This window comes from Perissodus microlepis, chromosome 18 (assembly GCF_051167445.1).
Source record: "Perissodus microlepis isolate ML-2025 ecotype Zambia chromosome 18, ASM5116744v1, whole genome shotgun sequence".
In the NCBI taxonomy this organism is placed as follows: Eukaryota; Metazoa; Chordata; class Actinopteri; order Cichliformes; family Cichlidae; genus Perissodus; species Perissodus microlepis.
In genome coordinates, this window is record NC_140478.1 from 32,453,565 (window position 1) to 32,474,662 (window position 21,098).

General features: G+C 39.3%; 1 protein-coding gene across 2 annotated transcripts; it reads left to right on the forward strand.

Annotated features, from left to right (window-relative positions):
* Positions 1-1,291: 1,291 nt before the first annotated feature.
* LOC146368614 (uncharacterized) lies at positions 1,292-20,416 on the forward strand. Of its 2 annotated transcripts, XM_084912155.1 has the most exons (4): positions 1,292-2,589; positions 2,733-2,878; positions 6,637-6,744; positions 10,573-20,416. In XM_084912155.1, exons 3-4 carry the CDS (start codon positions 6,645-6,647, stop codon positions 14,181-14,183), a joined length of 3,711 nt encoding a protein of 1,236 aa, XP_084768281.1. In that variant the 5' UTR covers positions 1,292-2,589; positions 2,733-2,878; positions 6,637-6,644; the 3' UTR covers positions 14,184-20,416. The 2 variants fall into 2 exon arrangements, with proteins under 2 accessions (XP_084768281.1, XP_084768279.1); XM_084912153.1 differs by having other exon boundaries at positions 1,292-2,878.
* The last annotated feature ends 682 nt before the right edge of the window (positions 20,417-21,098 follow it).

Genomic DNA, 21,098 nt, shown 5'->3' on the forward strand with positions numbered 1-21,098 from the left:
ATTTATATATGTTTATATATAAATATTTGCGGTGGCCCCCAGAGACAGAACACGTACAAACTCCAAAACACATTTCTAGCGTTAACTGAACTTCCAAAACAGAGCTACCTAGATCACTTAAATTACACAATTGAAAGCATGAAAGCATATGTGTATTGTTTGTGTATTTATACACAAGCATTCATATATATTCAAATAATAATAAAAAAAAAAAATGTTCATTTACCTGTTACTACCACACACCAAATCCGGTCGTTGGTACTTCCTGGCTTGTGTAGCCACGAGGTAACAAAAGCTCAACACTGCGCCCAGCATCCTGGAGCACTTCTGTTGTGTTTTTTACGTGTTTTGGAGTTTGTACGTGTTTTGTCTGTAGGGGCCACCGTAACTATACTTTTTTTTATTCACGCCACATAAGGTGTAATAAATAAATCATATAATACAAAAACCAAATATTCACATTTCAACTTTTAACTATTTAAATTTTCAGCTTTTTCCCTTTAAACAAATTTAAAGTGAAACAACACAAAACACTGCAAACCACAACACAATTAAATATAAATTAAATATGAAAACAAAAAGAACATGCATATTCTCTGTCATATGGACCTGCATGAATAAACTTTCTGAATCCTTTATCATCTGCAACTGAAAATAGTTGTGGATGATTACTATACCTTTCTATTGTTGTCCCTGGCTCTCTTTCTCTCTCTCTCCCTCCCGCTCTGTTCCTGTGCTACTGCGAGTGTAACTACAGCCCCTCCCCCCTCTGCTCAGCGCAAAGCACAAGGCTCGCGTGCTGAGTGAAGCGGGAAAAAAGTGCGAGAGAGAGAGAAAGAAAAAAACCCATGGCTCGCGATAAGGAGCCGGCTCTAAGAGCCATTTCGCTCGCGACCGACACATCACTACTGTATTCACACTGTGAGTTACAGCAAGAGCTGATTTTTAATCCTCTGCTGAGATTTAAAATCTTTCTTCCTCGTTTCAACATCAACATAAACTTTATGATCCTCGAGGAGCAACTGTGAACAGGCCTCTCGGTACAAACGTCAGTCAGTCAGCATCACTGACCTGCTTCAGTCTGACTGCTGAGCTGGAAAAAAGCCGAACCTGAAGATTTTTATTCTTCATCTTAAACATGTCAGCTCATCAGATAATGCCTGCATGCTTCTACACTGTCTGCTGTTTGAAAACAGATTTCACTGCATTTAATACCAACTTGAAGTTAAATGTGACTGAACAACATCAGAGGTAGAAGAAGCACAAATAGCTGTGGTCTGAAGACAGATGAACACAGCGTATGAGAAACTGTAATCTTTACAAAAAGCTTCCAGTAACTGTTTAGGAATTACAGACATTTTTATACACAGTCCCTCATTTTCAGATACTCTAAACTGACTAACAAGTAGTTTGATAATTATAATTTGATCAACTGGTCCTGAATCCAGTTGACACCCTCTTCTCAACGAGAAGCCTGAGGTCGGGGGAGCCCGACTATCCTGGAGGGACATTCCCTGCCAGATACATGATGGACAGGTGGAGGAACTGGAGGGTCATGTGCCTGGCAGGACGGTCGATTTAGGACAGGAGTATCTACCTTTTCGGAACCATGATAACAGGGTTCTTGCTGATCTTAGCTGGCTTGGACCTGAGTGATGGACCGAGTTGAAAACAGGAGGAGTCACAGAAATTATTTGAAAAATAGGGTTGCCATTTGACCCTCTGAAGGCAGGCGTTGCAGATTTGCAACAAGTAAAAACTAGCAACCCGATTACCCCACATACATATTTTATGAGTTTTTTTTACTCAGAAGTACCACTGCAGGTATTCTTTTGTGCATTAGCAACAAAAACTTAATTTGAGCCTGAGAGGGTTAAACGTTAAATTATATTTACAAAAGTAATAAATGTTGAGCTCATAAAAGAGGTAAAAGAAACAAAACTCAACTCATGTAAAACCACAACTTAACAAACCAACTGACTGCCCAAACAAACATAACTGACCTAAACATGAAATGACACACAAGGGTATATCTAATGGCTGATCAGACCACTATGACACACGAGGGGTAACTAAACAAAACACAACTGTAAACAAAAAACAATGCAGTACAGTCTGGTTTGATAATAAACTAAACACCAAAGAAGAAAATCAAAAACATTAAACCCTAAACTCAAATATTTAATTAAGGGCAACTACTTTGTTTTTACATTAAAGAAAACACACATTCTCCCCCTTCAGCAGGAAGCGGTGGTGCAGTCCAATTATCCCTGTTGCATTTAATGCTTTCAAACCCTGGCCACCACATTTTGTCTGGCAGCGACTTCAGAGTGTGGCCATGGGTTTGTCCATCACAACCACCTTTCTCATGATCACCATCATCCCACGAGGCAAGCATGGAGCTCCAGACCGAGAGCGACTGATGGTCATTTGATATTTCTTCCATTTCTAAAGAATCACACCAACAGTTGTCACCTTCTCACCGAGCTTCCTGCTGATGTCTAGTAGAACGTTCCTGGCTTCTTCAGGTCTACGGTCTTATCTGACATCCTCTGACAGATTTATGGTCAGATTTATAGATGTGAAACTGTAAGTGTTAAAAAAACATTTCCTGAAGATGAAAGTTGAATTTCAATATGTTTTTTTTCTCTTTGTGCACCAATCTGTTCAGTAATGTTTAATTAATGTGCTTGTTAATATTACTTGAATGTTGTCTCGTCTGTCATGATCAGTAGCAGCAGCTGCAGTGTGTTGGTGCCACAAGGGGGCAGCAGAGTTTAAAGCCGCAGATATCAGACCGTTTGCGGTTGGAGTTGTTTCCTCTCAGAGACCAAGAGGCAGACGACAGAACAACTTCAGAGGATCGACGACCTCTGCTGTGAGTACACTGTGGCTCATCATAATGAATGCTAAATGATCCAGGTTGATCAGTTAAAGAGGCATTTCAGTCAGACAGGCTGTCTGTCGTCATTCAGGGAGTGAAACGCTTTCATCCCGTCAGTGTTTTAAAGCTAACCAGCGAGTGAAACTGAAACCGAGTGCTGCCATTAATCAGCTCAGATAAAACAGGACGACCACACAGTAATGGAGTTTATTTATTTAATCCCAAATGTGGGATGACTGTGTCACTAATGTGTGAGTGTCGATGATAGTCTGTGGAAAACAAAAAGCAAACAGAAACCGGAACAAACAAACTGCTGGGGAGGAGAGAGAGAGAAAGTTACAGGGTGTGGTCCTGCAGTCAGATTTCCTCAGGAAAGAGATAGCTGAGTGGTCAGAGCGCGCTTTGAATAGTCCAAAAATTACCTCTTACCTCCTTCTCCTTAACATTTTTTCTTCATCACAGTGGGAAACATTACAAGGTCAAGGAAAGGTATTAAGGAGGATTTTTAAGGACTTAAAAACAAGAAGAAACTACAGTGACAGAAGATGGACTACAAAATGTGCATCTCACTCTGTGTTCTTCAATTTATATGTTATTACCACTCACAACTATATTAAAAAAAATCATGGTAGCAAACATAGTTATAGTTGAGTCATATAACACTGAGATTTATGTAATTGTATAATAAGGGCCCAAAAACTGCAGGTAATAATATGGAAATGCAGCCCGGTAGTAAGGTGGTAATAGTTCGGCAACAAGGCAGAAACAAGAACATAATAATGTGATAATTACTGGTGGAGGACATGTTTTCTGTAGGCTACCTGTTCATTTTTCTTTAGCTTTATTTATATTAATGTACACATCTCCAGTTATCCTCTGCTGCTGAGACAGTCAAATTAAGTTCTTCAAATAAGGTTCTTGGGAAATGATCTGGAACATTATGCAACCTCATCAAATGGGACTGGATCATAACAGTTAGATGTGAAGGAATGCAGAGTGATCAGCTACTCTGTGAATTTGGAGCAGAAATGTCCCGAGCTCCTCACAGGAAGATTACAAAATGTGCACATCGACAAAGCAGATGGTCCAGTTCATACATCTTCTATCTTCAACACATTTTAAGAAATGACGGTTTTAACCTGGTTACAGTTTTTTCTGAGGTTTATCAGAAAAACTTAGGAGCGTCTTCTCCAAACATGATATACCAGTGTACCCAGCAACACACTCAGACAGAAACTGTTCATCCCAAAGACAAAACTCCTAAACACAAACTTAACAATGTGGTGTATGCTGTACAGCAGCGGTCCCCAACCCCCGGGCCCCGGACCGGTACCGGGCCGCGAGAGTTGAGGCTCATACCGCACAGAAAAAAGAACTTACATTAATTTCATTTTATTTATTATCTGACTCTGAACAGTGTTTTATTTTGAAAAAGACTGAATTCTCTCATTTACTTCCGTCTATGACTGACTCTTGACGCATGTCAAGATACACTAGTAGCTAATATTAAACCTCCAAGCTAGCAAAATGAGTAAAAAACAGATGTCTTTGGAGGGTTTCTTTGCAAAGGGGAAAAGGCCCAGTGAGGAGACAGAAGAAGAGTGTATGACAACCACTAAGAAAAAGAAAGCTGCATTTAACAGACAATACCAAAATACCTACTTGAAATATGGATTTATCGCGACAGGCGATTCCCACGCACCAAGCCCGCTCTGCATAATATGCGGCGACCGGCTCTCCAATGAGGCAATGAAGCCTTCAAAACTGCTTCGTCACTTGGAGACCAAGCACCCAACATTAAAAAACAAGCCTTTGGAGTATTTTGAAAGAAAAAAGCGGGAACAACAGGGACAGAAGCAATTACTGAGGGCCTCCACAACAACAAATACAGGTGCACTGAGAGCATCATACTTGGTGGCTAACCGTATTGCTAAGGCTAAAAAGTCATTCACTATTGGTGAAGAGTTGATCCTTCCTGCCACTAAAGACATTTGCTGTGAACTTTTTGGGGAGGTGGTAGCTGAAAAGCACAGGTGCCTCTGTCGGCTAGCACCGTTACTCGTCGCATTGATGAAATAGCAGAGGACATTGAGACACAGTTGTTGGAGAAAATTAATACATCACCATGGTACGCTTTGCAGGTTGATGAGTCTACAGATGTGGACAATAAGGCAATGCTACTTGTTTATGTGCGATACCTTTATCAGGAGGATGCTGCTAATAAAGTTACACAATTACACAGTGAATTCGCGTGTAATATTATATTTACAAAATACCACAGTTTTTGTCTTGGTCGTATCATTTTATTTTGTTGTATTTATCCGTGACACCTGCCGGTCCGTGAAAATATTGTCTGACATTAAACCGGTCCGTGACGCAAAAAAGGTTGGGGACCGCTGCTGTACAGTGCAGCGAGGAATGCCAGGACCTCTACACTGGAGAGACCAAACAACCACTTCACAAGCGCATGGCACAACATAGAAGAGCCACCTCCACAGGACAAGACTCAGCAGTCCATCTGCATCTTAAGGTCAAAGGTCATTCTTTCGAGGATGCCAATGTTCACATTTTGGACAGAGAGGACAGATGGTTTGAAAGAGGAGTGAAAGAAGCATCTATGTCCACTGTGAGCGACCATCTTTGAACAGAGGCGGGGCTTACGACACCAACTGTCTGCCATCTATAATCCAGTTTTGAGTTCCCTTCCCAGACGCCTTAACGCCCACTCACATCCTGGGCCATCTGACCTCAGGAAATCACATGATAGGGTGGGGCCAGGTTTCACAATGAGCTCACCTGAAACCCTGGCTGATTGTGACCCACACCCAGTTTCACACCTTGGCTCATGTGATTAGAGGATCATCAGGGGGTCCTTTGTCCCTCTTTGGGGGGAAACTCCCACTGGGTTTAAATCTGGGACTCCCCACCATTTGACCTTAGAACTGAAGAAGCTCCTCAGGTTAGAGATGAAACGTCTTCAAGCAACTTAAAGAAGTCCAGACGCTTTTCTTTCCAAGCTCCTTAGGTTACAAACAACAGTACACATGGGCACCACCTGTAACCTGACAGTGTTACTTTGAAATATTTTTTAATAATTACGTCAAAGGCTGAGAGAATCCGAAAGCTAAAAGGTGGAAATCTTATAAGAATTAATTTTCTAAAGCAGTTAAAACTCAGTAAGAACTAAAATATGTTTAAGAATTAATTCAACAATATTTTATAACACACATAACGTTTAATCAACAGTCCTTAAATACAAACACAGCAACATGAATAACTTTGATGTTTTTTTCTCACAGATTCCTGTGTGTCCATAGTGGTTAGTGTTGTTCTCTAACATGTGGAAGGTCCTACTGTTTTTGGTTTTGTATATAAATTTATTTATTTATAATTAATTATACAATTAATTTAGTTTAATTAATCAATAAAGAGTTTTAATGCCTGAACGTGCAGCTGTTTGCTTTCCAGTGGATCCACAGCTGTGCAGGATCACCATCTACTGATGTAATAAGGTTTTACCTTAGTGTGTAAATGTATAAGAGGTGTTATTGACAGTTATAAACAGAAACAGTTTGTTTCCGTAAAACTGAACGTGCAGCATTTTACAACCTACTACACTGTCACTGTCTCACCCAGGAGGTGCCAGGTGGAACTATTCCAGATGTTGTCAGTTATAGTAATGGGTATAAAACAAACAGCTGGACAGCAGAAGAACCAGAAAAACATCCTCAAACTTTTTCTGTGTTTTCCAGACTGAAGGATGGACGGTACATCAGGCAGTGCGATGGAGGTGGCAGCGCTCGGTCGGCCTTTCAGCGTCGGGATGCTGTACGACTGTCGCAGTGACGCACTCGTCCCTGGTACGAATTCACATGTAAAGATTCTTGATGCATCACAAACTTTCATTTTTTAAAGCCAGTCGACTGTAGAATATATATATATATATATATATATATATATATATATATATATATATATATATATACTGGGAGTTCTGGGTATACAAGTCTGGCCTAAGTCTTCTGCTGATGACGGCAGCAGTCCAGGAGTTGAGTTAATTGTCTTTATTTAAGTTCCACAGAAGAATTGGTTACATCAGAGCTTGCCAGGCTTAATCCAAATGCAGTGCAGCCATACGTGAACTTACAGTTGTAGAAGATACGGTATATGTGACTATGAGCATGGTTTTCTGGAAACAGAAACAGGCAATTCTGTAATTAGTAGAGTCAAAGATAACTAAGAAACAATCACAACACATCATCTACTCAACACAGAGGTATTTAACAATGTCCACAAGGGGTCACTGTAGACCATAAAGACCATCAGCTGAAGCAGCAGACATGAGCCCAAACAGGTTCCCATCACTGCAGCCTTTCTGCCAGTAAAAGTAGCCACGCCCCTAACTCCAGTATCAGATACATGATACAGAATAATTACCCTGCAGTTGTTTTGAAGGGAGACTCTATCCACTTTTTTATAACAGGCTGTAAACATGATTTTAATGCAGTAAAGTTGGATATATGACATGTCCAACTAATATATATATATTTATTAGGGGTGCAACGATACTCGTATCGATATTGAACCGTTCGATACCGTGCTTTCGGTTCGGTACGCATATGTATCGAACAATACAACATTTTTAATTAATTTTAGCAACTTTCCTTCTGACGATGCTGTCTGTGTTGAGCGCTCAGTGGATCTGCGCTCGACAGTGCAGCCTAGGCGGAGTAGTCGAACGCAGATTCACTGAGCGCAGGGCAAGCTAGCGAGACAGAAGTTAAGCTCTCCTTGCAACATGGCAAATTGAACCTCCCCCACCCTCATTCAGATCTGGCGTTTGGAACTATTTTGGTTTTCATGTGAAGTATGACCCTGAAGGTAAGCGCGTCATGGACTAAAGTAAAACAGTATGTTGGATGTGCCACGCAATGCTCAGTTACATGGGTGGGAGCTAGTGTGTTAGCGCAGTTAGCTCGTTAACGTGTTGGCCGTCCAGCCCCACGCACGGGGCGATCCGCGGTAGCTCGTTAACGGAGATTTGCCGTGTTGTGGCGTTAACGTCATTTCAACGAGATTTACGCTGACAGCACTAGTGGGAACACAACGAATATGACTGCACATTTATGCCGACATCATCCTAGTGCAAAGACAAGTGGAAGCACACAAAAACAACAAGCACGCATGCTACAAACTTTACCCGAGTCATTTAGACAGCCGCTAGCACAGGATTCTCCTTATGGGGACCTGATATGTTTAATATGCTGCTGAGAATATAGCCCAGAAGAAGCGTATAGTATAGCTTTTATTTTGGAAAGAGACATTTCTCTGTAATAAACTCTCTTTTCCAAAGATGAGTGATTCCTCAATCAGATACAGGGCTCGCAATATCGCTAGCCCGACGTCCCGGGGCTAGCGATATTTTCCAGTCGGGCTACCAAAATCTATCTCTGCCCTGCCCGTCGGGCTATCGTAGGAAGGAAAAATATATGTCAATGCTTTTGCATTCTTTGGGAAATGTAGCTGGGTAATTATGTCATTGGCATCGGTGAGCCACTGTCAATATGTGACATATTGAAATCGCGTTTGAATTTGCGCTTGTTTTTTGCTTTCACTTTACAATCGCGCGAACTGTGTATAGAGAGCGACAGCACTGATTGGTGAGTGACGATAATTTGCGCACCAATTCCTCTGACATCGTCTTATCAATCGTTAGCTTACTATGCAAACATGAAAGTGAAATCTCCCGCAGCTTAAACATGTGAGAGGTTGATCGCGCAGAGAATCGCTGAGCGTTATGTGAGTGCCTGTGTAAAAGCAGCAGGATATATATTTTAGTTCTGCTGAGCCAAATAAGACAGGTCAGGGTGAAGAAGTGACCACAAAACGGAAAAGTTATGACAAATCAGACTATAAGGCAAAAAGAAAGTGCAGCTTTATGGTTTCATGGACAAAAGAATTTCTGTGGCTGCAATATGACGAGCTAAATAACCAGGGCTGCACATAAGTGGTCCGCAGGTGCGCATTCGCTGTCAAAATAAAAAACATGCACAAGATAAGAAGTTGCAACGCGTGTTTGCGTACATAAGATTTTCAGGAGGAGGACAGACATTTGTTTAGAACTCTTAAAGATGTCGAAGAAGCTCCTTTAAGCTATTACTTTGGTTTTCCTCCACCTCCAAAGAAATGTCAGAAGGAGTCCGAACCACAAAAGAAGCGCGTATTCTCGGAAAAGTGTTTGCAGGAGGTGAGCTGGCTTCAAACAAATGATGAACGCACAGAGATGTGGTGCAGAATGTGCCGTGAAAATCCCACTCTAGCGGACAAAAACAGTGCCTTTTATATGGACGCAAATGCGCGTTTGCGTCCATATAAAATCCATATTAAATTTAAAAACTGTACTTATGAGTTAAAATATATATTTATAATTTTAATAAATGACAAATTAAAAAGGCATGAACATTTTTTTTGTATCAAAAAAATATCGAACCGAACCGTGAATTTTGTGTATCGTTGCACCCCTAATATATATATATATATATATATATATATATATATATATATATATATATATATATATATATATATATATATATATATATATATATATATGACTCTGGGGACTGACTCCCTTTTGGAGCCTTGTGGCCCCCAGAGGAACTGTAGTTTTTAACATTTCCAAGTTTCAGCTCCACAGGTTGCCTCGTGGTTTTAACTGCACCCAGTTGTGTTAAAGTGATCTGGACTGTTCCTTTGTCCTGCTAATTTTTCATTTTTATTTTTATGATTCTCAAAGAAGGTTCAAACTGAGCCTTCAAACAGAATTAAAACCTGCTGCTTGCTCAAACTTGGATTCTAGCAGATTAGTGTTTTAAGTCCTGTGGAAACAGCCGAGGTTTTATTATTCCTGCTTCTGACTTCTATTTATGCCTTTTTGTAAAAGAAAAAAAAACAACAACAAAAACAAGCTCTAACTAGCTGCTGTAATCAATGTGCAACTAACAGGGCCTAAAGCTAACATAAGGATAAGAACATCTTCCCTGATCCTCATGAGTAAAGTTAATCACTATTAAAACAAGTTGGCAGCCATGATGCAACACCTGGAAATCCGCTCCAACTCTTAGAGCGCTTTTCCATTTGGAGCTACTCAGGTTGGCTTGAGTCGACTCAGTCTTTACGATTTCATCATTAGCTGGCAGTACCTGGTACCAGATACTTTTTTAGTACCTACTGCATGTCACTGATTGGCTGATCAGTGACATGCAGTCTTTTGACAGCGGCGTCACTAAATTAGTTATTAGAACGTTTCCCTCACGAAAGTCCAAACGGCCATTTTTGATATTATTACTGTCATTATCTTAAATACTGAAAACTCAGATGCAGAGCCTGAACTCTTCATCTGAAAGAACTCAGTTAATCTGGTTCATCCAGACAAACAAAAGATTTGTGCTTCATTTACTATTTTTATTTCATTTTGGTGAATAAACAAAAAGAGATGAAAAAACAAAACAAGGAAAGTCGTGAAAAAAATCAACAGCAAAAGTTTGACAAGTTCGCTCATAGAAAGACACCGCTCTGTTTATTTATTTTAAAATTCACATTTTTTTAAATCATTTTTAACATTTATTTTAGAATGTGATTTAATTGATGGAGTCCTGGTAGAAATATTTTTACTTCTTCTTTTGCAGGAATGACTCTGTGGGATCGTGATGACCTGAAGAAAGATGTTGAAGAAAGACCACAGGCCTCTAATGATTTTGAAATTGTTGCATCTGAATCAATTTCTGACAAATCTTCAGCTCTAAATGTTGATGCTTCACTGAAGGCAAGTTTCCTGGGTGGACTGGTTCAGGTTGATGGATCTGCCAAATATCTGAATGATAGTAAATCTTCCAGAAATCAGGCCAGAGTAACACTGAAGTACAAGGCAACCACAAAGATCCAGGAGCTGTCCATGAATCATCTTGGAAGAGGAAATGTGAAGCATCCATATGTTTTTGATCAAGGCTTAGCAACACATGTAGTCACAGCTATTCTTTATGGAGCACAAGCTTTCTTTGTGTTTGACCGTGAAGTTTCTGAACAGGAAAATCATCAAGATGTTCAGGGCAACTTGAAGGTGATGATCAATAAGATTCCAAAATGTTCTGTAGAGGGTGAAGGTTCCCTGAAGATGGAAGAGAAGGACAAAGAAAGTGTTGATAAATTCTCCTGCAGGTTTTATGGAGACTTCTGTCTTCCAAAACCACCAACAACCTTTCAAGATGCAGTAGAAGCCTACCAAAGCCTGCCAGGATTACTGGGAGACAAAGCTGTACCAGTGAAGGTCTGGCTGATGCCACTGACATGTTTAAATTCTTCTGCTGCTAAACTCGTCCGTCAGATCAGTACAGGATTAGTTCAAGAAGCACAGAGAGTCCTGGAGGACTTCAGTGAGCTGGAAATGAGGAGCAATGATGTACTGGGAACCAGCACTGCACAGCAGTTCCCACAGATTGATAAAAAAATTAAAAGTTTTAAAGAAATGTGCTCTGAGTTCAAGCTGGAATTCCAACAGACTTTGGCCAAGAAGCTTCCATCAATCCGAGGAGGAGGAGAAGAGGAAGCTGAGCTTGCAGAGATCCTGAAGAAGAGACATTCTTCACCTTTCAACAGCAAAAGCCTGAACGAGTGGATGGACTGTAAAGAGAGAGAAGTTGACACTTTAATGTCTTTTACCAGCAGGATGAAAAACACCAAAATCATCTCGTCTCAAAATGATCTGTACAAGGAAAGTCTGAGTGCAGAGCATGTTGTGTGTTTTGTTTTCACCTCTCTGGGAAAGGATGAACCGTACCTCTCAGCTTTATCAAGATACTTAAAAGGAAAAACCAACCCAGACCTTCAAGATCCTCACACTCATGATGTAGAGAAGGAACAATGGTACGCCTCAAAAGAAGTAACAGCTGAAATGAGGAGAAAAGAAAAACTCTTCAGTGATTTTGCAGAGGCCAACAAGGAGAACAAGAACATGAAGTTCCTGACAGTGGGGTTAACTAATGAGACACAGGAAGGTTCCAGCATCCACCTTTATGAAGGTGGATTCGCTGTCAGTGAGAACTTTGAGCCTCCTTCAAAGCCTGAAACTGTGACAGCAGCTGACATAAACCACAACAGTGTGACACTGAAGATTTCTCCACCCAGATTTGGAGCAGAGAACATCACCTCCTACTCTGTTGAGCACTGTGTCAGTGGAGAGGATGGATGGCAGCAGAAGACAGAAGCAAAGGCTGAAGAAGTCACAGTGAGAGATCTGAAGCCAAACACAGAGTATGTGTTCAGATGCAGAGCAGTGACCTCAGCGGGTGTCGGGCCGGATAATCAAGTTTCTATTAAAACCTTACCCTGCAGCCCTCCTGGAAAACCTCGACTTGAACCAAATTCAACTGAGATATCAGTGAGCTGGGAGAAACCTGCTGAGCTCGGAGAGGATGTGCAGATATTGAGCTACATGGTGGAGTATTCAAAAACAGATGAGAATGAGGAAGCTCTGCAGTGGAACCAAACAGAGTCAGCAGGTGAAAAGGTGATCCTGTCAGGTCTCCAGTCAGATGCAGAATATGCAGTCAGGGTCAGATGTGATTGTGGTTCAGCTGGAAGAAGCAAAGAAAGCATCACTGTTAAAGTCTGCACAACAACATTTAACCGCCTCGCAGAACTTCTCAGGATTAAAAGTAAAAAGATCAAATCTGATTCCCCCTCAGTTTACAAACTGCCTCTGACAGAAGAACACATGAACATATATGGATGCAGGAAGTTTAACTTTGGAGAAGAAAGCACGAGGCTGAATCGTACAATAATGGTTTTTGGAGCGACTGGATCAGGAAAGTCCACTCTGATCGATGGGATGATCAACTACATTGTTGGTGTCGAGTGGGAGGACAGTTTCAGGTTTAAATTCATTAATGAGGATCAGTCAACATCACGAGCTCACAGTCAGACCTCTGAAGTCACTGTTTACAAAATCAACCACCAGGATGGATTTCAAATCCCGTTCTCTCTGACCATTATTGACACTCCAGGCTTTGGAGATACAAGAGGCATAGAAAGAGACAGAGAGATCACAGAGCAGCTACGTAATCTCTTCTCTGCTCAGCACGGTGTCACTGACATTGATGCTGTGTGTTTTGTAGCTCAGGCTGCTTCAGCACGACTCACAGCAACACAGAAATATGTGTTTGATTCAGTGCTCTCAATCTTTGCCAAAGATGTGGCAGAAAACATCAGGATCCTGGTGACGTTTGCAGTCGGTCAGCGTCCTCCAGTTCTAGAGGCAGTGAGAGCTTCAGGTGTCCCATTACCTACAGCTGATGATGGGCTGCCTGTTCACTTCAAGTTCAATGATTCAGCCTTGTTTGCAGAAAACACATGTGTCAAAAAATGCACAGATGATGCTGTTGATGACAATTACAATGACGATGAAGAACAATATAATCATGATGAATATAATGCTGATATTAGCTTTAATGAGATGTTTTGGAACATGGGGACGAGAAGCATGGAGATATTTTTTGCTGCTCTGAATGTGATTCAAACTAAAAGCTTGACACTGACACAGGAGGTCCTCAGAGAAAGAAAGCAGCTCGAGGATTCAGTGGAAGATTTGCAGGAGCAGATTAAACTTGGATTAGCCAGGTTTGAAGAGTTAAAAAACACAAGACAAAAACTTGGTGAACACAGGGAAGAAATCAACAGAAATAATAACCCTGAGTTTACAGTCTCTGTCATGAAGCCTTATAAAGCTCGTATTTCTGGTACAGGAAACTTCATCATCAACTGTCAGCAGTGTCATGTCACCTGTTACTATCCCTCCTCCACATCCAGGGATTCAGAGAAAGAAGGCTGTGAAGAAGCTGCATCACCTGGATTCTGCACCGAGTGTCCAGGCAAATGTCACATTAATGTACATTTTTTACAGAAGTACAAATGGGAGTATCAGGAGGTTAGAGAGAAACAAACAGTGAAAGAGCTGAAAGAAAAATATCCAAAAACCGACAAAGATCAGACAGTTGTTGAAGGACTGACATCAAACCTGTGGGATGAAGAGAGTCATCTGAGAAATGAGGTGAAGACACTACTGCAGAGATCTGCTCAGTGTCTGGACAGACTGAGAGAGATATCAGTGAAGCCAAACCCTCTCTACACTGACGAGTACACGGAGCTGCTTGTTAAAGGAGAAATATCAGAGACCAAACAAGGCTGGGAGGAACGAGTTAAAGCCCTTGGACGCATAAGAAGAAGGGTCTGTATACTCTCCTAAGACCCGAACTCTTCCACAGCATGCATTTTTAATTTCTCTTTGATAAATTAAAAATGCATATTTGGGCTGATTGGGGCCCGATGAATGTAAAAACAAAGAATTACCAGATTTTTTTTACCTTATTTTTGTCTTTAAGAAAAATAAGAGCCACATATGAGGATATTCATTTAAAATTTCAATAGAACAGTTGCAGTATAATGTTCCCGTAAGTGGACATCAGGCCCTTGTAGAGCAAAATTGAGTATTTTAGTCTAAATAACCCAAAATGTGATGTCCACATATGTGGACGCCAGGTCCTAGGAGGTTAAGACCATTTTTTATGTCACGTTGACAATTAGTTTCAGCTCTGTATGAACACTGAACCCTGCATGTGCTGAAATAGGAAAGTGAACTAATACAACTTCAGCTGTTCTCCTAAAATAGTAAAACATACTGACAGCACAAACATGAGAGTTTGGATCAAATTCCTTCACAATAAGAGTCTGTGATTTTCCCAAGTAGATTTCCACAAACACAATTAATTCGTCCTAAAGTTAAAAAAAGATCAAATATAAACACTGCAAAGTTTAAGAATAGTGAAAGAGTATAAAGAGTTATTTACAGCGCTGTATATTTTCTTATCAGTGGGCAAAAAAGATGATGGAAAATGAAAAGTATGGACAGAAAATTACATTTGCAAATGTTTACATGATAAAACATATCTACAGTAAGCAATAGGGCTGGGTATCGTCACTGATTTCTAGAATCGATTTGATTCGCTTTGAAGCGGGGAAATTTTGCCTCAGACAGTCAGAAATATTATAATTCAGATCAGCATCAGTACATTTCCATATTTTTATATATATAAAAAGAAAGCTGACACTTGCGAGAGTTTATCAAAGGTGTGAGCATCACAGCAGATGCCTTTGTGTCAAAGTAGCGGAAGATAAAACACAGAAAAACATGAAGGTGATTTTCCTGGGCTGGGTTTTATAAAAATATTCTGCAGTACATCAAAAACAAAAGAAAACCATTAATCAACATATGAACATTACCTGATGCTGCTGAAGTGAAGCAGAGCAAAGTTACAGAGGTTTTATTAGAGACACAGCTGAGAGTTTTGCAGTTTTGTATAATTTTAAAAAGTTTACATTTGTTCACACTGTAAAAACTGTGACTAGAGGTTACTTAAAAAACCTATGGCAACAAAGTGACACTTAATTTACTTAAGTAGATTTTAATTTCAAGTGATTTATGTAAAATTTAGATAAAATGTTAATTAAATTTCAACAAAAAACAATAATAGATATTATTGATATTCTCTTGTAAATATGTGTTGAATTTAGGGACAAAATCTCAAATTGAAGGTTAAAATTGCCTAATTGTAACAAAAAATTAGTTCATTTGAAATGAATCTCTGAGAAAAATTACTCTGAATTGACTAACGATCTGGCAAAGGTTTAGTAAAAAATGACTAAAATATCCATTACAAAAAAATTAAAACTTTTTGTTTTTAATTAAAACTCAAATTGGATTCACTAATTTTCCAATTAAACTTTATAATTAATGACTGTGAATAGTAAGAGAAAATCAAATTAATTTAACTTCTTTTCTGAGTAAAATGAATCAATTTCACAAAGACAACATTCAAACAGTAATTGTTTTTATTGTGGAATATAAAACATATACAAAATTTATAATATAACATTTTTCTGATTAATTTAGATTGTATGCACTGAAATTCTTCACTAGTGCTTGCCCCAAAATAATAGGAAGAATAGGCCATAATTGAAAATACAGTTTCAGCCAACTTCTCGAGAATGTCAGTCTTTACTTTGGAGGTGGGCAGAAGATTTCCATTCTTTTTATACACCTCGGTGGCTCTTTCCAGTTACATTTCAGTTTCATATGCAGACTGTGGAATGGGGAACAGCTTTGGCCAGGGCTCACAACGTTCTGTGAACTTCTGCCTTTTGAGAATAATGGTGTCCTGAGAAGATGTGGTTTCAGCAGAGTCTGCATTGGATACAACTGGATTGGATGATGAGTCATAGTCAGTTGACAGTTGATCAGAGGGGCTGCCGAAAACTGGCAGGATGACCAGGGTGATGCCAACAACCTTCACAGTGTCTTTGTCTTTTATCTGGTCACTTCTGCGAATAGTGAAGTAGTTCTGAAATTTTGGTTTAAAATACTGAAGACTTAAGTCGTTTGAAATCCCAAAGGTATCCTTCACAACACTTTGCAGCTCCTCTACTGTTGGTGGGACCCCTGATGGAAGAACCAACTTCTCCATTTGGTCATCAGTGATTACATGGAGCTCTATCTCGTTCAACCTAGAATAAAATGTAAATGGGTAGAGTGAAGTTAGATTAAGTAGGGTCAACTTAGTCATTTTCTGCTGCTTCAATTTCAAAACTAGTAGTTTAATTTAATACAATCATCCATCAAAACCTATTCAAAATGCATAGTCTACATACTGATCAGCTGAATTTAAGTTGAGGGATCTTCCAACAACTGAAAAGAACACAACGTTAATAACAATCGCACTCTCCAAAGTAAAAATTGTACACACACAAATTGTTAAAGACAAATTTGAATTAATACTAAAATTTTTAAAGGTGAGGTTCACATATAAAAAAATGAAACTCTTTATTAGATTAAAAAAGGAATAGACTCTATTTTCTGTACCGATTTGGTGACAGATCATGACATGAAATAACACTATTTGTGTATTTATATACTGTATATATCTTCCCATATTTGAAAAGATGTCCTTTTAATCTACACAAGGTCATCTCTGTATCCAAACACCATTGGGTGTTAAACATAGAAATTATGAAAGACTTATGTCAGATTAAACACGTATTACTATATTATTTCCTGAATGTACCTTTGTCTTGAAGATCGTTACATCGTGACTGAGCATGGGTCTCACTGATACACCAACCAAGTTTAATGGTAAATGGCCTGTATTTGTATAGCGCTTTTACTGGAAACTTGCATTATCCCTCTATGTGAGCTGTGCCTGCACTAAACTCACAGGGCTCTGACAGCATGAAAATGAAAACCAGTTATTTTGCTGGACTGAGCCACTTTAGCTTAATTACCACAACTGAAAAACACTGCGTGGAGAAAAAAGCTTTGAAAAACTGTGACTGACAAAATCCCGCACAAATGATTTTAACTACATCACTCACTGCTGAGTGCAAAACTTTTTCATAAAATTTTAAAAGTAAATGAGGGAGGTTACAGCCCATCGAAATACATAATTGATATATTTTTTTAATATGGTAAAACGTGGTTAGTCAAAGCTCTTAAGTAACACAGCTGCGAAGGCTTGGAAAGTGACCTTATGCTAGCAGTCCACTTCGTGCCATTTTGCGTAAAAATACAATACTGTCATTACAGTGGTCATTATTAATCTAATTTTGACGTATCATACTGTTTAGAACTTTTACTCAAAACTGCTATATGTTACTGTTTAAAACGTGTCGTATATTCGTACAAATTAAGATAATCTTACCTCGGACAAAATGGAGATCATCCACTGCTGAAGCGTGTGTGTCCTGCACGTGGCACAACGGACTACGGGCGGAAGTGTAGAATGATTGAAATGAAAATGCTTTCATTAGTTAAATCTATTAGATTTCTTCATTTTTCACGGTACCCATACATTTTTGTTAAATCTGCTCAACAAACTATTGCTTAATATACACCAAACAAAATTGTGTAAATTTAAATAACTGAACATCTCAAAAATGTTTAATTTTGCTTAGATTTAATTAAAACAACACATACATGTTTTTACTGAGTAATAGTTACTATTACTTTCCTATTAGATACTAATTAACCCAAATCACAGTTTTTACAGTGCAGTCTTCAACAGCAGAAATGAGGTTTTCTCTTCAGAAGTAAGTTAAAGGGAAAAAAAGCGGCCGACAGGCTGTAAACAACGGTAGACTGGTGCGTAACGGGAAACTGTTCTTGAAGTACAGAGAGAGAGAGAGCTGTGCATGAAGTGTGATTTTATTGTGGTGGCAGCAAAACAGCAAAAGTCAGAGTGAATTCATGACGATGTTTATGTGAAGCATAGTTTGGATCTTCTTTTGCTGCTGGTTCGGTCAATATAGTTTGGAGAGAGATCAAACTAACAGCTTTAGAATCAGCGCAAAAAGGGCGTAAACACAAAGCGCGGACCCGCCGAAACATCAGAATCAGCGAGCTGTCGACTTTCAGCCCCGACCGTGTCCGTGCCGTCGGGTGAGAAAGTCACATCTCACTGATTCTGATGCGTCAGAGGCTCCGCGCTTTGTGTTAACGTCTTTGTGCAGAATCCGTGTTCCTGCTCTCATTTACTGTTTCAGCTGTTTGGTGTTTGTTGAAATTTTGTGAGATTTCACCTGAGATTCTGGCGTTTCGGGCAAAGTAAATTTATATTAAAAAAATCGATTCAGGATTTTAATGAATCGATTTTACGTTATCCAAGCCAGAATCGATTTTAATCGATAAATCGATAATCAAAACCCACCCCTAGTAAGCAAAGACCTGCTGCGTAAGTGTAATAAAATCTGTTTTTGTGAGCATTTCTTTATTATTGTTTTAATTTTATTCTCTTACCTACAAGTTTCTGTCAGTTGCATTAATATATTTTCTGTTCTATGTGAAAAACATTAAGCTGATTTCAAACAAAAAGTCAGAGTTGTTTTATTTGCTTTCCATAGTTGAGTTTTTCCTTCTGAGGTTTCAGTCGTCACAGCTGCAGCATGATCCAACGTGTCTCTGACTGCGGGGCAGGAAGGTGCATCTGATATCTGGAACTAATTTAATTCATTATGATTTTTTTTGGGGGGGGGGGTTCAGTGTTAATAGTAAAATTCTATTTTTTATTTATTATTATTTTTTTATTCTATTTTTATGTTCAAGAACTGATAAAAATTATTGTGGTGTGAACTTTTTTCAAATACTGTGACATGGCAGAAAAATCCCTGAGGATCACAGAAATAGGTGCAGAGTTTATCATCCACACAAGATCAGCTGATCTGTCTGAGAACCTGGAGATAAAGTTTTACCGAGTCCTGCAAAGGTTTCACTTTTAGAGCTGCAGGTTTTACAGCTGTGATCACTGTGCAGTGCATGCTGGTCAACTGTATCTGTGGTCACAGGAATGTAGTCAGTGATGGCCTGAAAGATTAAACTGGCTGCAGTTTGTGGATTGCACTGAAACCACAACCTCACAGCATGATGGGACGATGACAGAGCCGGCCTGATGTCATCAGATGCTGCATTTAAAAATTCTGATTATCAGCTGATTTAATGCTGTGAACAGTTATTCTCTTGGAAGAAGTATTGTTGTTTCTCAAGGAAATAAAAAAGAGCTCATAAACTGCGCACATCATTGTTAAATATACTGGTAGTGTAGTAACATTGGACTTCTTATTTATTACTGATTTAGTAACACAAGCTTATATTTAACATTTTATTACATCATCATAAACAGCTGCAGATTAACAGTGATGGGAATAACGGCGTTTTTCAGTAACGAGTAATCTAACTAATTTCTATTTCTATCGTTACAACGCCGTTACCGTTACTAAGAAGAAATGCGGTCGCGTTACTATTTTTCAGCAAACAGACGGTTGAAGCTGTGTTCAGCTTACCGCACCTTATATCAGTTGCGTGGAAGTAGCTGTAAGTAATGTGAACGCTACAGCTTTAAGCAGCTGCGCGCGCTCTCGCGGGCGGTAATCACTTTCTGCCCGACGATCACTTTTTGGCACAACACCTGGAGCTCAGGGGGCAAAACAATCGCATGAGTGCTGCTGTTTGACTGAGGAAGAATAAAGTAGTCGTGGTAAGCCAATCACATGACCAATTTAAGACAAAGCAACAAGGTGATATATACCAGTTTTTAATTGTGTTGATAGGCCATGTAAAACCAGAGTCATGATAAACAATATATATGCATGTTTTTCCTCAATAGTTTCCTCACGTTTAACATCTAAGGACAGCGCTAGCAAGCACTCTCTTTTTCTTTTGGTCATAAGCACTCTGCTTATGACCAAAAGAAAAAAAAAACCCTACCCTTTCGTCTTGATGGAAAAATGCACCATGCCGACCAATCAAAAATGATTAACATGATTAACACACCCCACTTTGCAATTGTTTATTTGTAAAAAAAAATGTTTGGAATCATGTATGATTTTGTGTTGGTCTTTCATCTGGAATTCCAATAAAATTGATTCATTTGTGTTTGTGGCTGTAATGTGACAAAATGTGGGAAAGTTTAAGGGGGCCGAATACTTTTGCAAGCCACTGTATATACATTAGACCAGTATTTCCCAACCTTTTGGAACCATGGCACATATTTTACTTTATAAAAAAATCACACAGGACACCACCAACCAAAAAAATATCACAAAAAGCATTTTGATAATTTTTCCCTGCTTACCAGGTATAGCAGAATTGGATGGATTTGTCCCCATTATACCTTTTTTTCTTTCTTCTGACTACCACTCATGCTAGGGCCTTCATCTGGGTCAGAATTTCTCCAGGACCCGGGTCAGATTGACGTCTCACTTGCAACATGTCTCTGGCTGTGTCCGAATTCAGGGGAAGGCTGCTTCATTGCCATTTGCAGTGTTGGGAAGGTTACTTTTAAAATGTATCACTTAGTGATGGGATTTGCTTTAATTAATTTATTATTAACAACAATATAAAATTATGCACAAAGGGAATTACTAATGTAAAAATAAAACGTGCAACATTTATATATGTTTATATATAAATATATGCGGTGGCCCCTAGAGACAAAACACGTACAAACTGCAAAACACATTTCTAGCGTTAACTGAACTTCCAAAAAAGCTACTGTTACGGCTGTGGCCATAAGAACACTGTGTGGGCTGTTTTGTTCTGTGTCTCTTTACTGTGTTT

Bases quoted from the DNA above. Each gene is read 5' to 3' on its own strand.
- LOC146368614 (XM_084912153.1), top strand. From the start codon at position 6,645: ATGGACGGTACATCAGGCAGTGCGATGGAGGTGGCAGCGCTCGGTCGG. The intron at 6,745-10,572 runs GTACGAATTCAC...CTTCTTTTGCAG, and splicing joins CAGTGACGCACTCGTCCCTG to GAATGACTCTGTGGGATCGT.